This window comes from Stenella coeruleoalba, assembly GCF_951394435.1.
Source record: "Stenella coeruleoalba genome assembly, chromosome: 11".
Lineage (NCBI taxonomy): Eukaryota > Metazoa > Chordata > Mammalia > Artiodactyla > Delphinidae > Stenella > Stenella coeruleoalba.
Window position 1 is genome coordinate 24633241 of NC_137157.1, and position 18966 is coordinate 24652206.

Here is an 18966-nt window from a genome sequence, read left to right on the forward strand (position 1 = left end):
CAATGAGAGTACCTGTTTTCATCTGCACAGAGGTGTGGCACAGACCAATAGAAGCCCCAACCAGTTAAGTTATAGTTCAAATATTCAATCAAAAATATACATAGGAAAAGAGGAAAAATAAGAAATAGAGTACACTAAATAAATGGTGGTAGGAAGCAGAGAAAAGCAAGACAAATGGATGGCAGGTGGCATGGAACACAGTAACTAAACAGGGAAAGAAAGTAGCTTGCATACAAGAATACAATAAGGAAGGGAAGATATCAGAGATCTGATTCAGAAAAGGAGTAAAGACGGTAGAACTGAATAGAGAATAAAGGGGGAAACAGGAAGTGATGCGAGAGACCAACAGAATGGAGAAGTCAAGCAAATTTCTGCAAATAAAGCCTGGGACTTTTGTCTTTGCTTCACTGCAATTCTTTGGGTTTTGTTTGTTTGCTTGTTTGTTTTCTTGCCGCTCATCTAAAGAAAAAAATGCTGAATATGTTGTATTTTTAAATACTGGCATCCTCAGAGTTAAAAGCAGCGTACCTCTCCGTGAATACCAGCCTGGCAGTCATAGTAGCATTGACAGACAGCGGTGTAAAGAGTAGCTCTCCACGTCAAGTACCTGATGGACAGAAGTGGGACCGAGGATTCCATACATACACTGGCCCACAGGAGATATTCCAAGGCCTGAGACAGAAAAAGGGCACAATAGAATGTCTTTTCATTTTAAGCTAATAATGCCGATTTTCATTTAATGTTATCAAATTATGAGTGGTGAGCCCAAGCTGCTGACTACTTAAACTAAAAATACCACAAATAATGAGTCAATTAAAAAAACAAGCATTTAAAAGTAAAAGAATTATCTCAAGAACTCAAAATCTCAAGTTAACCATTTTAGAATGTCTTCCTTCTTAGCTCCTAAAATCCTATGAACTCAGCTTATTTTTATTAACATTTATCAAGTGTCAACAGTAGTCCAGGAGCTAATTCCAACAATGCAATTGTTATTAGCTGGTCTCAAACCAATGTATTATTCTGAAAATAAACTGGCATAACAGGGTAGGGAAAAACAGGAAAGGCTTACAATCTGGGGCCTGTGATACTTAGCAGAAACGGTCCAGGATTAGAAGCAAAAAGACCTGGGCTTCAGTTCCAATTTTAACACCTAGTATCTGTGTCATTTTACTTCTCCAGACCTCGATTTTCTCATCTATAAAATGGATATCTTAGCACATCACTGCAGTACTATTATGGGAAGGAGATAATGTACATGACACACTAGGATGATTTTGACTCAATTGTAAGCCGTCCATAAATAATGCCTATTACCAGTGTAATTATTCCGAAGGTACAAACTGAAACAAAATTTGGGGGAAGGGTCGCCATTGTTATTGGCCCATCCGTTGGAATATATGTAAGAGCCTCTTGTGCTATTCTATCTACAGTTAAAGAACTTTTCCCCACCATCCCAGTGATAATCCTTTTTGGACATATTTTTCCCATAAAGCCCTGGAAAACACTATTTGAAACTGGGAAACACTATTTGATGATAATGTATTCTGCAGTTAACTTCGTCAATATTTTCCTTTCTTTGAAAATATTCTAGGGACTTCCCTGGTGGCGCAGTGGTTAAGAATCTGCCTCCCAATGCAGGGGACACAGGTTTGATCCCTGGTCTGGGAAGATCCCACATGCTGCGGAGCCACTAAGCCCATGTGCCATAACTACTGAGCCTGCGCTCTAGAGCCCACGAGCCACAACTACTGAGCCCACATGCTGCAACTACTGAAGCCTATGCACCTATGCTCTGCAACAAGAGAGAAACCACCACAAATGAGAAGCCCGCGCACCGCAACAAAGAGTAGCTCCCGCTTGCCACAACTAGAGAAAGCCTGCGTGCAGCAACAAAGACCCAACGCAGCCAAAAAAAAAATATTCTAAAACCTCAAAGGGTAGCCAGGACATGGAAGCAACTTAAATGTCCATCAACAGAGGAATGGATAAAGATGTGGTATATATATACAACAGAATATTAGTCAGCCATAAAAAAGAACAAAATAATGCCATTTGCTGGAACATGGATGGACCTAGAGATTGTCATACTGAGTGAAGTAAGTCAGACACAGAAAGACAAATATCATATGATACAGCTTATCTGTGGAACCTTTAAAAAAAGGGGTACAAATGAACTTATTTACAAAACAGAAGTCGAGTCATGAATGTAGAAAAATTATGGTCAACAGTGGATAAGGGGGGAGGGATAAAATGGGAGATTGGGATTGACACATACACACTACTATTTATAAAATATATAACTAATAAGAACTTGCTGTATAGCCTACTCAATACTCTGTAATGGCCTATATGGGAAAAGAATCTTAAAAAAAAGAGTGGATATATGTATATGTGTAACTTATTCACTTTGCTGTATACCTGAAACTAACACAACATAGTAAATCAACTATACTCCAATAAAAATTTTAAAAAAATAAAATTTCTAACGGTAAATGGACTGTATTGCCCTTCACTTGATTGAATATTAGAAGAAATTTAGGCTCTGCTCCACATATTGCTATTAGAACTATTACTGGGATGGAAATAAGAATCTATGAGCAAAGTATCTCAGAATATCAAATTCTAAATTCTATCCATGGGAAAATATCAGCCTTAACAAAGCAGTCTCCCAGGACTATTGGGATACTTCCTCACTTGTCTCCTTATCTTCTTAAATACCCCGCTTCCTTAAGCATCTTCCTTAATCCACCAGAGTTATCCTTCTAAAATGCAAATTGAGTTGTGTCACTCTTGTGATTTAAACATTCAATGGTTCCCTATTGTCTATATAACAAAGTTCAAACCCTTTATAGGGCATTTTTTTTCACATCTTTATTGGAGTATAACTGCTGTACAATGCTGTGTGAGTTTCTGCTGTATAACAAAGTGAATCAGCTATACATACACATATATCCCCATAGCCCCTCCCTCTTGCGTCTCCCTGCCACCCTCCCTATCCCACCCCTCTAGGTGGTCACAAAGCACCCAGCTGATCTCCCTGTGCTGTGCAGCTGCTTCCTTTACAGGGCATTTATAGGGCACAACCTAGTCCCTGCCTTCCCCCACCCCACCCCCATTACTCTTGACCTTGCATAGTATGCTTAAAGCTGGTCCAAAATACTTTCCATTCCACAAAACATCTTAATGGTCCAAATATGCATCTCTGCTCACTCTGTTCTCTCCTTCCCATAAGACTGAGCTGAAACTCTACCTCCACTATTAGCAGTGGTACTTGGACAGTTAAACTCCACGAGCCTCAGGTTCTTCATCTGCAAAACAGGTATACCAGTAACTGTTTTATAGGATTGTTTTCATTAATACATGCTAAGTGCTTAGAACACAGTAAACACATACTAAGTGTTAGCTTTGCTAATGACAATGAAGACAATGAAGAAGGAAGGGGGAGCATGGGAAAGACAGAGGAAGAGGAGGAGGAGAAGGGGGAGGGAGAGCAGGGGAAAGAGAACTAGCTGCTGAAGAGGACTCTGCTAACATCCGTAAAGAGAAATGCTCTTTGCTTCAATTCTGCCTCTCCTGTAATTGCACTGTATGTATATACATGTGTATCTATACACTGTATATAATTTACATAGATTCTTACATACACATATATATGTCACATCCAATTGCATTAATATGCTCCTGTGTGTGATTCCAAAACCTTACTCTGATCTCTTTGAAAATAACAACAGTGCCTTTTTTGTTATTATATCCCCAGCACCTAGAGCAGTGCCAGGTACCTAGCAGATATTCCCAAGTGCTATTCAATGAATTCACTGAACAACCCTAAAGTCAGCAGAAACAACCAAGGGAGAGTTAACAAGTCGTCTAGATTCTCAAGAAAATAATGATAATAAATTTGGACAACAGAAAAAAGCTCCTCTTCCAATCAGAAATTCAGCCTTCAATAACTGAGGAAATAATTAAGGAAAAATAAGTCTGTAGTAGTCAAACCCAATGTGAAAAGGCAAATCATCAAAAAGGTCCAGGAGCTTCACAGGTATAAAGCAAACCCATCAGATTGACAAAGCATTTAACAGTAAAAACAGATGAAACACTGGTAACATTCAGACCCTATTACCATCTTTGGAGCCCTCAAAGACAATGTGTATAACATGTGTGCAAGCAGCTCAGCGGACATCTAAAAGAAAAAAGAAGCCTGAAAAGCCAGAACTCTCCACCGTCTGGTCAATTTTGAGTCCAGAGGAAAGGGGGCTGTTGGAAGCAGAGCGGGGTTTGACACAGACTTGTAATATTCTTTGCTATCCGCTGGGAATGTAAGCTCATCCCACTAGAATGCAAGTTCACCTTAGGAAAGGGCCCTGTCTGTCTTGTTCACACTGTATCCCCAGCCCCCAGAATTTTATCTGGCATGTAGTAAACATGCAACAAATCTCTGCTGACTGACTGACTGAACTTCATTGAAAAGTTTCAGCTCATGATGCTAAACATGGACCTACTTCAGGTAATCACAGGATCAAAGGGTTGAAAATCTATCTAATTTCATCCCCTCCCCAACATCACTAGCACCACCACCTGATGTCCCACACCTTCCCTGCCCATGACTTCCCACCTCCAGTAACAAGGAATATGCCACGTGGCATAAGAAGACAATTCTAAACATGAACTTCTTTAATCTGAAATGCAATCAACCTTGATACACCTCTGGTGCATTCATCCTAGTTATGTCTTCTGGAACAGCACAAGACCACTCAAAACTCAACTTGCAAATCACCACCTTCCAAGAATCTGAAAGCACCTATGCAGCCTGCTCTCTCCCCCAGCTCTCTCTCCAGGAAAAAGATCCCCAAGCACTTCTATACCTCCCAGGACTGCACTTCCCTTTCCCATCATGGTTGGTCTTCCACGGCTTTGCTCCAGGTTGCCAAAGTCCCTTTAAAGTGTGTAACTAGACCATAGTGAAAGGAAACTCCCCCTCCCTGGTTCTGGACACTATATCTCTACTAAGTTGGCCTGGGGTCGCTTTATGGCTGTTTTCGTTGCTGCTGCTGTCATTGTTTGCTGATTTTGCCACACAACTGATATGGAATTAACAGTCAGCAAAACTCTTGAATTCCTCGTATCTGCTGCACAGAAATCTTATTGTGGATTTTTACATTCAGGTTGTTGTATTTGGGGGGAGGTAGAATTAAACCATGTATAAATTCCCCCCCTTTATATCCACGTCTTTCCAAAGCTCTCAGGATTCCTGGTATTAGAAATTTCAAAGTAAAAATAGCATCAGTGAACAGCTGTTCACATGATGTTTGGGTTTGGCCTCAGACTTAGCATCAAAGACCCTAAATCACAGATTTTAGTGCCAGAAGGGACCTTAAAAGTAACCTAATCTGACTCCAAGAGACTAAACTGCTTGTAAGTGACAGAGCTGGGGCTGAAATTCAGGTCTCTTGATTCCCAAGTGCAGCAGGATTCTTCCCACTACACAGGGAAACTATGACAAAAAGGAGAAAAGCCATCATTCCACTTAGGGCTCTGAGAAACCATCATTCAGGTTTTAAAGATGAAATGCCATTTCCAAAAAAAAAAAACCCTCTTAATTTGTAGCATTTTTTCTTGCCCCTGAATTATTTCTATTAAAACTTGACGATTTCAGGAGGACTACTGTCTTCATTAAAAAAAAAAAAAGCAACTTTGAAAAACCATATTATAGGAGCCTAGCAAAAGCATGGTTCAGGTGTCAGGTAGGAAAAACACACACACAATTAATCAGCTGAGCCACAGGATGGCACTGCAGCGTCATTTATATCAACTCATACCCTTTGAGGGAAAACACTGAGAAGCATTTCAAAGTCTGGACTTGAAGTTTATGTAACCATATGTGGACTGATCTAACAACCACTGTTCAAGCCACACACTTTACCAAACTATTTCAGTTTGGTAAATAGGGAAACCAGAAATCAACATTTTCTTAGAATAAATAGATTCTACTGAATTCTTTAATGTTTGCTGAGTACTATACTACAGTTGTAAATGCCTCAGAAGAAACTACAGCTTTTACCATAAAGGAAAGGGAACTGTCTCTTGTCTTTAGGGAAAGAGGCTTAGAGAACTGCCCTCCCTCCATTCGCTAAGCTTATGCTGGTGACCTGCCTCAGCACAAAAGTGCTTCCCATTCGGGGAAAAGCCCTGGCCAGTCTTGGTCTTCAGGATGCCTTCAGTCATGTCAGAAAATATTTCAACATTATATCAGGAGCTCCCACACAACTCCTCCATTTGCAGAGATGAACCAAAATACGGTGGGTCATGGGATACGCCAACAGACACGCCTTATTCTAATGGTGTTGAGAGGCAGTACAGGGTGGCATTGGCTCTGGCCTCCCACTACATCTCTAACTAGATGTGTGACCTTGAGCGAATTAACCTTTCTAAGCCTCAGCTTCCTCATCTATAAGATAAAGGTAATGATGGCACCTTCTCAAAGTGCTGGTGTGAGGATTAAATGAGATAATATGTGAAAGCGCTTAGAAGCATACCATAGAGATGATAAGCATTCATTCGACAAAGGACAGTGATGGTGGTGGTATCCACCTCATAAGACTATTATGGCATTATTGTGTATGCAAAGCCCTTCGCACAGTACCTAACACAGAGTAGGGATTCAATAATAATAACAAATGGTAATCATAATTCCCAGCTCCTATAGGAATAGGACTTTAGATTGCTCTGGGGTGACATCAAGAAAAGCCTAAGGATTCCACATCTGTTTCTCCTTCTGTCTTTTGCTATAACAGACTTGAACTCTAAAGTAGCTACAGAATCAGGAGGATTCAGACGTGGCTGGACTGCCAAGGGCTTGTCCCCATTTAATGGACCCATCGAGCCCATTTATAGTCTCAGCTCAGGAATCAACTCGTCAGCTGAGGGTCTGTGAATTTCAGGGTGGAAATTAATTTCCCTGAAACTTATTATACTGAACAAACTGAAAGAATTTCACCCTGATCTGAAAGTGCCAACTGTACAGCCACCCACCACCCCCAAATTCTTGCATTCCTCACTCCCCCACTCCCATCCCACAAGATTGGGACACAGAACGATCCTCCTTCAGGCCTTCCTTATTTTGTCAGCGAGAAACTCAAGTTATATGAGGGGGAAAGAAGATGTCTTACAAAGCGTATAAATAAGAAATTATTTTAAGATGACTATCATGTTAAATTAAAATTCTCTCAGCATTAACAAGTACAAACACTAACAGTTAAATGTTGGCACAGACATCTCTGCCCTTCAAAGTTCTGCCAGACAAATGCTATAAGCAGACCAAACTACGATGGCTCCACGGAGCAGTATTTGTTGCTACAGCAAGTGCAATATAGGAGATTGCAAATTCTTTTTAGGAAATCATCTGGAACTGGATAGAGAATCGTTGGAATAGTCTGTAGGCCAAATTTACATTATACATGGGACAGTCTCCCCTCATTTTAAGTCACACTCAAAAAGCTGGCAGAGAGTTTGTTCAAGTCACTGTCAGTAATAGAGCTTTTAAATGCAAGGAACAAAACAGAGAGAGAACACCCAATTAATGTTATCCATTAAGCATGCAAATATCTTTGCTTCTATCTATTTTTTAAGCATTGTCAACTTTTAAGATACTTGGCTGTGTTTTGAGGAAATAAGGAAAAAATATCTGTCCCGAGCGTTAGAATATTCAGAGCAAGGTTTTGCATGCAACTGAGAAGACTAAAGTAGTAGTGTTGCAAATGCCAGAAAGAACTCAAGTATGGTCTCAAGGAGAGTGTATTCCCTTCTTGGCCTACATTCCAATGACTGGACAGTGAACACAGGGAATAAATATGTCTCCTGCAGACAGAAGTGCTACCAACATGGTAAGGAAGTCAACAGAAGTGTCAGCCACTTCCTCAAGCTGAAACCAAGCAGTAAGTACTGGTCAGTGAGAATCTTACTGTAAAACAAAGTCAGCTCAAAACTGGGACATAGTTTAAGAGTTTGTTCACCCAACTAGTGTCTGGACCATAAGTACAGTCCAGCTCTTCGAGCAAAATGCAGTCCAAGCTCCATAACAAGACATAAACAGGCTAACCATAGTTTATCACCCAAACCAGTACATTTTTAAAAGTGAAAGTAGGCACTATTAATACTTACTCCAGGACAACAGGCATAAAACAGGACTGTCTTGGGCAAGCTAGAATGGATGGCCACCCTCCCTAGAGATATAGTTGTCAGATGGATGTTCAGTAACGTATTGACAAATTATGACTAATTTGAGAGACTGAAGGGCACTGGAGAAATACCTATCAATTTTAGAAATTCTTTCTTCTCATTAATACTTTATTGTCTACATTTTTACATGATCATATTAAAGGAAAACTAAAAACAGTAAACCTATGTAAATTCACTAAATTTTGTTATATTACTCACAAATTTTCTTTGTTTAGTATGCAATGCTAACAAAAGTCTTAAGAAAACCAGGAATTACAGGGGAAGATATTTTGTCAGTAAATTCCATACCTTAGAAGAGTGACCTATGATCATCAGTTTTCTGCAAATGGTGTAAATGTAAATGGTACCTAGATGGAGAAAAAGATTAACATGTTTTACAGTCAAATGATGAAATTTTACATTCCAATTTCTGCAGTTTAAGTTGGTAGCTCCCAAAACAAGTGATTTTCTCTTGAGAAAATCTGATACTGTCCAGAGAGTTATAATCATTATAAACTTTTTGTAACTTGTAGCCAAATTACTGAAAGAACTAATATGACCATATTTTAAATATGTTGAAACAGGAAGCTTTTAGTCTCTTTTTTTTTTTTTTTTTTTTTTGTGGTACGCAGGCCTCTCACTATTGTGGCCTCTCCCGTTGCGGAGCACAGGCTCCGGACGCGCAGGCTCAGCGGCCATGGCTCACGGGCCCAGCCGCTCCACGGCATGTGGGATCTTCCCGGACCGGGGCACGAACCCGTGTCCCCTGCATCGGCAGGCGGACTCTCAACCACTGCGCCACCAGGGAAGCACCTCTTTTAGTCTCATTTTAAAGGCAGTTTAAGTTTTGAAAAATATTGAACAAAAGAGCATTTTAGTAGCATAATTTATGTACTTTGTGGTTTTATTAATTCACATAAAATGTTATGGATTCCCATGGTTTCCTCACAGTTGAAAAACTGAAGATTTATCTCCAAATAAGACTAGAATACACATTTAATCAGATGGCACACAATACGCAAGAAGGAAACTCATAATTTAAAACTCATAATGCATAAAAGGTTGTATTATATTCATTCACTGTCTCATATAATATTTACCCCATTATTAAGGTACGTCCCATAAGCACTCTAATGAAAAACGCCATTTCCGGCTTCTATTTAGGATCATTCAAGTATGATTTTGTTTTAAAATCAAGCCACTAATTAAATGAGGATAGAAGACTATTTTATGGCAGCATTTGGAGGACGAGTGGGGAATGACATCACCATATATCCTTCTGTATACAAAGGACATTATCAGGCTATAAACATAACCCAAAAAACAGTATAATACCATGCTTTAAAAAGGCATGTAATTATAATGACAATCAATCTAAATATTTTCTATAAAATATCTCATCTAAAATTCATAACCACCAAAATTCAACAATTCCAAATCCTATGTTCACGTTTAAACTTTAAAAGCTTCTGAGAAAACAGCATCTGCTCCAAAACACACATCCCTTGATTAAAATACATCTGCAAGCATAATAAACATTACACAAATCAGTGACCAAAAAGTACTGAATAGAATCTTAAACACTTAAAGTACCATAAAGTTCACAGAGAATACAAGTCCCCCACATTCTTAGTGTGCCTGCTCCCATGACAGAGAGTTGTTTATCTCATGTAAGATCCACTGGGGGAAAAAACCACTCAGCTAGTAAGAGCTCAAGCTCCGCATTCTCATCTCGACTTGGCTCTGTTGACCCAACTGTGTAACTGTGTTTTCAGGGGGGAAAAAAAAAAAGTCACCAAGTGAGGATATGCATAGGCAACACATGACTCTCCACAAAACACGTGATTCAGGTGTAAGCCAGAAGCCCAAACATTCAGCAATGGGAGCTGCGGGATTTCAGAAAGCCCCACGAGACCGCCCTCAAGAATAACAAGGGCCCTCTGTATTTCAAAGATGTGCCTTTAACCTTTGCAGCCCTAGTGCACCCTGACTATAACAGAATCCTTCTCTGATGGTTCAGGATCTTGGCCTGGCTCACAGATTCCACGGCAGGAGCCTGATGGAGAGAGTACATGGTACAAAACGGAGCACAGACTAAACCTTTACGTTCTCAGGCTATCTTTGTGAGTTGGTTTGATTTTTAACCAAATCCCTAATACGGAGTTTATTGCCTTGTCACGTGACTCCTTTTCATCTAAGATAGCCACCACCAAAATAATCTTGACTATTTGAGGGTTCAAATGAGTTGGGTTCAGGTTAGTTGAGATGTCAGATGTTATCCAACATTCATTTACCCAGTTAGATTTTGTGAAAGAACGAAGACTGGTTAAATGTCTTAAAAACAAGGGTGTGTGTGTATAATAGTCAATTAAAAGAGTGTTAACGTCTAACTGGAAAGGTCAAATGTATTTTGAGAAACCGACTGCAGGTCAATTTATTTTTTCGTGACTTAAATTCCAAAGTTTTAAAACTACAAGCTCTTTGCACTTGTTAATCTCCCAGTTGGAATGCCCTTCCCCCAAACACCCAGATGTCTCAGTCAGGTGTTTACTCCAACGGCATCTCATCTCAGGTGAGGCCTACCATGACCATTCCACTTAAAACTGCTGCCCGGGACTTCCCCGGTGGCGCAGTGGTTAAGAATCTGCCTGCCAATGCAGGGGACATGGGTTCGAGCCCTGGTGTGGGAAGATCCTACATGCTGCGGAGCAACTAAGCCTGTGCACCACAACTACTGAGCCTGAGCTCTAGAGCCCGCGAGCCACAACTACTGAACCCTCATGCCACAACTACTGAAGCCCGTGTGCCTAGAGCCCGTGCTCCACAACAAGAGAAGCCACCGCAATGAGAAGCCCGCGCACCACCACAGAGTAGCCCCCACTCACCGCAACTAGAGAAGGCCTGTGCGCAGCAATGAAGACCCAATGCAGCCAAAAAAATTAAAATAAAATAAATAATAATAAATAAATAATAAAATAAAATAAATTTTTTTAAAAAATAAAATAAACTTGCAGCCCAGCCCCAGCCCAGCCTAACCCCTTTCTCGGCTCTACTTTCCTCCATAGCACTCATCACCATCTGATACATCACTTAGTCTTGACTTGTTCATCATCTCCCTGAAGCATTATGTAAGCATGAGAACAGGGTTTTTGTCTGTCGTCCACTACTGTATCCCTAGCATCTAGAACAATGCCTGGCACTTAATAAGTTTGAGATGAATTAACTAAAACAGGAACAGCAGTTAATGACACTAAGTATATATATCTCCCACAATCCAGGAACCTCACTCCTGGGCATAAGTCCCAGAAAACTCTCACACAGGTCTATAAAAGGACAGACGCAAGGATATTCACTGCAGCATTATTTGTGCAGTTAGAGAGGCAGGGCAAACCAGGTACCCATCCCTACGGGTGCAGAGCTATCTGCCAAATACAATTCAGCAGGCAGAGTTAACAAACTAGGTTTACATATAGCAACACGGCTAGATTCTAAAACCATAGTGCTGAGCTGAAAACTATTTAGGAAACAGGATAAAATCTAGAACACGATTTCATATGTATAAGGAAAAAGCACACACCAGAAAAAGGATGTAGAAGATACAGAAATCGTTCAGCCCTTTTTTTTTAAGAATATTGGGGGGTTTTGTGTGTGATCTGAAAAGGGTTTCAGACAGGTGCATCATTTCCACCTTTCAAGCAAAGCCTGACTGCAGGGCCCAACCCTCAGGCCTATCACTCCTTCCTGAGTACAGAAGCTCTGCCTGTTCAATCCCTGCCAAGATGTGTGAGCAATCCAGGTGCAGAGACAGCCATGGCAACTCTGAGGATGAGGAGGCCCAAAAGCTTAACAATCACTGGACTGAAAAATGTCTTCCAGAGTCAGCCTTACCTCTGGTAGCAAATGTAAGGTCTAATTACAATCAAAATGTCAAATGATTTGGGGAGATCAAGGAAGTAAAAGGCTAGGAAATGTACTGTCAGTTGCCATGGATGAGAGAAAATCCAATATGTTTTCTTCCAGGTTATTTTGCCCTGGTCTTAGGCACACAGAACACACTGTTATTACTTTTCTTTCAGGAATATGTTATCCAGAAAACAATACTGTAGGCGACTCATCAGGCGACTCATCGTAACTTCAAATTGTAACTTTAAAGAGAATTTTAGTTGAATTTAAATTGTAAGTCTTAAAAGGAAAAAACAAATGCTACATTTCGACAGATAAGATTCATTTCATGAGACATATATAATACATATATAATGCATATACCTGTACATATGTGTATCTGTACGATGCATATATATGTATGTAAATACACTATACACATACATACATGCACGTTCTCAGAGCTCCTCACTCAAAATCAAGCAGGACAAGAAGGCTGATGCACAGGAAGCCCTGGTCATTGGCCAAGTATTCATGGAGAGGACCAATAAATGCATGATGCTTAGAAACGATCTAACCTGTCCTCCGATCCTTCCCCATTTATATTTACTTACTAACTGTGGTCCCTATTTTGTATATATGTGAAACTGATTATCCCCACAGCCTCTGACCCTCCCTTGAGCAGAAAACCCACAGACATACTGTATAAGTCCCTGCTCATAAGGACAAACTGAAATATAATAAAAATGTAAAAAAGCCCGCAAGTATCCTATTAGGAAATAACATCTTTATTAAATTGCTTTATAAGAGTGTGTTAGTTTCTGCTTTATAACAAAGTGAATCAGTTATATATATACATATGTCCCCATATCTCTTCCCTCTTGCATCTGCCTCCCCCCTCCCACCCTCCCTATCCCACCCCTCTAGGTGGTCACAAAGCACCGAGCTGATCTCCCTGTGCTATGCGGCTGCTTCCCACTAGCTATCTATTTTACGTTTGGTAGTGTATATATGCCCATGCCACTCTCTCACTTTGTCCCAGCTTACCCTTCCCCCTCCCCATGTCCTCAAGTCCATTCTCTAGTAGGTCTGCATCTTTATTCCTGTCTTGCCCCTAAGAGGAAATGAACATGTTTTAAATCACAAGGTAATCAAGTCACCGTCAAACTTAGTATTTAAATACCTTTCTGAAAGACACAATGAAAAATAAAAGACACTGACATATACCATTGAATATAATCCAGCAAAGTTGCTCCTGTGGCAAAGCCACCTGCATGATGAGCCTTAAGGAGGACAAGATATGGAGACACCGGGCCACAGATTCTTTATTCTGCAGGTTCATGTCACTGTCACAGACCAGCTGGTAGTTGCAAATATTTCTGCCACTTAAAGCATGAAACTGAAACACATGAGGAAAAGAAAAAGAATATAAATAACGTTTATGCAACTTAGGAAAGCACTTCTTAAAATGTACAAAACTAAAATGGAAACGATTCTTCTTAACTGATTCAATAAATTAGTAGAGGTCAATAGACTGAATGTGTCCTCCCAAAATTTATATGTTGCAACCTCGCCGTTTGCCATATGGGGACACAGGGGGAATCAGGCCCTTATCAGACACTGAATTTTCCAGCACCCTGATCGTGCATTTCCCAGTCTCCAGAACTGTGAGCAATAAATGTTGTTTAAGCCATCCAATCTCTGGATTTTTGTTACAGCAGCCTTATTGGACTAACATATGGAAAGAAACACAGTAAAATAGGTTTCTTCAAAGCATTCATTTAGTTAAGATCACCTTTCCTTAGTCAAAAAAATTTTCAAAAGCAAAAAAAAAGTACAAAATCCTACTTCCAAGAATATAGAATTGAATCAATTTTTGTAAAGCCCCACAATGGCATGTTAACATATTAATTCAGATGTAATTATTACCATTTACACAATTCCTTCAGCAAATGTTTGCTGACCACCTGTTTGCCACACACTAAGCAACAGGGAGTCAAAGATGAGGAAGACAAGGCTCTTGACAGAGGGAAAAGTGTTCCAGGCACACACAGTGTTAGGAATGCTTGAGGTGCTTGCTGTGGTCACTGATTTGAAAGTCTTTTTTAAAGTTGGATGAGAAGGTTTAAGATAAATTAGGCTATAGAGGTGGTCCATGGTCAAAACATGGAGAGCTTCCACACCATTGCAAGGAATATGGACTACGGCAAAAGGGCAAATCCAAAGAGCAATGGAGTACAATTATTTGATTTACACTTTAGAAATTAATTCTGACAAAAGTGTGAAAGATGCAAAGCAGATGGAAGACAAAGCTACATGCAGGAGCTAGGAGAGATCAAAGACCTCTGAGGTTGTCCTGAGAAACCATAATTCAAGAAGAGTCATGTACCACAATGTTCATTGCAGCTCTATTTACAATAGCCAGGACATGGAAGCAACCTAAGTGTCCACTGACAGATGAATGGATAAAGAAGATGTGGCACTTATATACAATGGAATATTACTCAGCCATAAAAAGAAACGAAATTGAGTTATTTGTAGTGAGGTGGATGGACCTAGGGTCTGTCATACAGAGTGAAGTAAGTCAGAAAGAGAAAAACAAATACTGTATGCTAACACATATATATGGAATCTAAGAAAAAAAAAAAAAAGGTCATGAAGAACCCAGGGGTAAGACGGGACTAAAGACACAGACCTACTAGAAAATGGACTTGAGGATACGGGGAGGGGGAAGGGTAAGCTGGGACAAAGTGAGAGAGTGGCATGGGCATATATACACTACCAAACGTAAAACAGATAGCTAGTGGGAAGCAGCTGCATAGCACAGGGAGATCAGCTCGGTGCTTTGTGACCACCTAGAGGGGTGGGATAGGTAGGGTGGGAGGGAGGCAGACACAAGAGGGAAGAGATACGGGCATATATGTATATATATAACTGATTCACTTTGTTATAAAGCAGAAACTAACACACCACTGTAAAGCAATTATACTCCAATAAAGATGTTAAAAAAAAAAAAAAAAAGAGCCCTGAAATGGAGCTCTGAAAGGGGGGATAAAAAGAATGGGAAAATTTAAGCCTTGCCTGAGGCAGTGGGGTTTAGTGAACAATCAGAAATGAGAGGTAAGAGTCCTCTCCCTGGGATCTGACCTCCAAAGCCCCGACCCGCCCAGGTGGGTGAGCAGACAAGCCTCTCAGCCTGCTGTGTGCTCAGGGTCTCGGTGCTCTGGCCGGGTATCAGGCCTGAGCCTCTGAGGTGGGAGAGCCAAGTTCAGGACACTGGTCCACCAGAGACCTCCCAGCCTCATGTAATAACAAACGGTGAGAAAGCTCTCTCAGAGATTTCCATCTCAATGCTAAGACGCAGCTTCACTCAATGACCAGCAAGCTGCAGGGCTGGACACCCCATGGTAAACAACTAGCAAGACAGGAACACAACCCCACCCATTAGCAGAGAGGCTGCCTAAAATCATAATAAGGTCACAGATACCCCAAAACACACCACCAGACACGGTCCTGCCCACCAGAAAGACAAGATCCAGCCTCATCCACCAGAACACAGGCACCAGTCCCCTCCAACGGGAAGCCTACAAAACCCACTGAACCAACCTTACCCACTGGGGGCAGACACCAAAAACAACAGGAACTATGAACCTGCAGCCTGTGAAAAGGAGACACCAAACACAGTAAGATAAGCAAAATGAGAAGACAGAGAAATACCCAGCAGATGAAGGAGCAAGGTAAAAACCCACCAGACCAAACAAATGAAGAGGAAATAGGCAGCCTACCTGAAAAAGAATTCAGAGTAATGAGAGTAAAGATGATCCAAAATCTTGGAAATAGAATCAGGAAAATACAAGAAATGTTTAACAAGGATCTAGAGGAACTAAAGAGCAAACAAACAATGACGAACAACACAATAAATGAAATTAAAAATTCTCTAGAAGGAATCAATAGCAGAATAACTGAGGCAGAAGAACAGATAAGTGACCTGGAAGATAAAATAATGGAAATAACTACTGCAGAGCAGAATAAAGAAAAAAAGAATGAAAAGAATTGAGGACAGGCTCAGAGACCTCTGTGACAACATTAAAGGCACCAACATTTGAATTATATGGCTCCCAGAAGAAAAAGAGAAAAAGAAAGGGACTGATAAAATATTTGAAGAGATTACAGTTGAAACTTCCCTAATATGGGAAAAGAAATAGTTAAACAAGTCCAGGAAGCACAGAGAGTCCCATACAGGACAAATCCAAGGAGAAACACACCAAGACACATATTAATCAACCTATCAAAAATTAAATACAAAGAAAAAATATTAAAAGCAGCAAGGGAAAAGCAACAAATAACATACAAGGGAATCCCCATAAGGTTAACAGTTGATCTTTCAGCAGAAACTCTACAAGCCAGAAGGGACTGGCAGGGCATATTTAAAGTGATGAAAGGGAAAAACCTACAACCAAGATTACTCTACCCAGCAAGGATCTCATTCAGATTCAACAGAGAAATTAAAACCTTTACAGACAAGCAAAAGCTAAGAGAATTCAGCACCACCAAACCAGCTTCACAACAAATGCTAAAGGAACTTCTCTAGGCAGGAAACACAAGAGAAGGAAAAGACCTACAAAAACAAACCCAAAACAATTAAGAAAATGGTAACAGGAACATACATATCGATAAATACCTTAAATGTAAATGGAATATATGCTCCAACCAAAAGACATAGACTGGCTGAATGGATACAAAAACAAGACCCGTATATATGCTGTCTACAAGAGACCCACTTCAGACCTAGGGACACATACAGACTGAAAGTGAGGGGATGGAAAAAGATATTCCATGCAAATGGAAATCAAAAGAAAGCTGGAGTAGCAATTCTCATATCAGACAAAATAGACTTTAAAATAAAGACTATTACAAGGGACAAAGAAGGACACTACATAATGATCATGGGATCAATTCAAGAAGAAGATGTAACAACTATAATGTTTATGCACCCAACGTAAGAGCACCTCAATACACAAGGCAAATGCTAACAGCCATTAAAATGGATATCGACAGGGGTTTCCCTGGTGGCGCAGTGGTTGCGAGTCCACCTGCCGATGTAGGGGACACAGGTTCGTGCCCCGGTCTGGGAAGATCCCACATGCCACGGAGCAGCTAGGCCCATGAGCCATGGCTGCTGAGCCTGCACGTCCAGAGCCTATGCTCTGCAACGGGAGAGGCCACAACAGTGAGAGGCCTGCATACCACAAAAAAAAAAAAAAAGGGATATTGACAGCAACTCAATCATAGTAGGGGACTTTAAAACCCCACTTTCACCAATGGACAGATCATCCAAAATGAAAATAAATAAGGAAACACAAGCTTTAAATGATACATTGAACAAGATGGACTTAATTGATATTTATTTAACACATTCCACCCAAAAACAACAGAATACACTTCTCAAGTGCTCATGGAACATTCTTCAGGATAGATCATATCTTGGGTCTCAAATCAAGCCTTGGTAAATTTAAGAAAACAGAAATCGTATCAAGTATCTTTTCTGACAATGCTATGAGACTAGATATCAATTACAGGAAAAAATCTGTAAAAAATATAAACACATGGAGGCTAAACAATACACTACTAAATAACCAAGAGATCACTGAATAAATCAAAGAGGAAATTAAAAAATACCTAGAAACAAATGACAATGAAAACACGACGACCCAAAACCTATGGAATGCAACAAAAACAGTTCTAAGAGGGAAGTTTATAGCAATACAATCCTACCTCAAGAAACAACAAACATCTCACATAAACAACCTAACCTTACACCTAAAGCAATTAGAGAAAGAAGAACAAAACACCCCAAAGTTAGCAGAAGGAAAGAAATCATAAAGATCAGATCAGAAATAAATAAAAAAGAAATGAAGGAAACAATAGCAAAGATCAATAAAACTAAAAGCTGGTTCTTTGAGAAGATATACGAAATTGATAAACTGTTAGCCAGACTCATCAAGAAAAAAAGGTAGAAGACTCAATTCATCAGAATTAGAAATGAAAAAGGAGAAGTAACAATTGACACTGCAGAAATACAAAGGATTATGAGATTATTACAAGCAACTATATGCCAATAAAAGGGACAAGGAATGGAAGTAATGCACAAATTCTTAGAAAAGCACAACCTCCCAAGACTGAACCAGGAAGAAATAGACAATATAAACAGACCAATTACAAGCACTGAAATTGAAACTGTGATTAAAAATCTTCCAACAGGGCTTCCCTGGTGGCACAGTGGTTGAGAATCCGCCTGCCAATGCAGGGGACACGGGTTCGTGCCCTGGACCAGGAAGATCCCACGTGCCACGGAGCAGCTGGGCCCATGAGCCATGCCCGTTGGGCCTGAGCGTCCGGAGCCTGTGCTCCTTAACGGAAGAGGACACAGCAGTGAGAGGCCCGTGTACCACAAAAAAAAAAAGAAAAAAAAATCTTCCAACAAACAAAAGCCCAGGACCAGATGGCTTCACAGGCGAATTCTTTCAAACATTTAGAGAAGAGCTAACACCTATCCTTCTCAAACTCTTCCAAAATATAGCAGAGGGAGGAACACTCCCAAACTCATTCTACGAGGCCACCATCACCCTGATGCCAAAACCAGACAAAGATGTCACAAAAAAAGAAAACTACAGGCAAATATCACTGATGAACATAGATGCAAAAATTCTCAACAAAATACTAGCAAAGAGAATCCAACAGCACATTAAAAGGATCATACAGCATGATCAAGTGGGGTTTATCCCAGGAATGCAAGGATTCTTCAATATACGCAAATCAATGAATGTGATACACCATATTAACAAACTGAAGGAGAAAAACCATACGATC

General features: G+C 40.2%; 1 protein-coding gene across 1 annotated transcript in view; it reads right to left on the reverse strand.

Moving 5' to 3' along the window:
• Positions 1–18966, reverse strand: part of CFAP54 (cilia and flagella associated protein 54) — a gene marked incomplete at its 5' end in the record, with an annotated part of 297105 nt that overhangs the window by 261014 nt on the left and 17125 nt on the right. Inside the window, 3 exon segments of the mRNA XM_079935999.1 lie at positions 529–672; positions 8524–8582; positions 13324–13495. Coding sequence (XP_079792125.1) covers positions 529–672; positions 8524–8582; positions 13324–13495 — 375 coding nt within the window.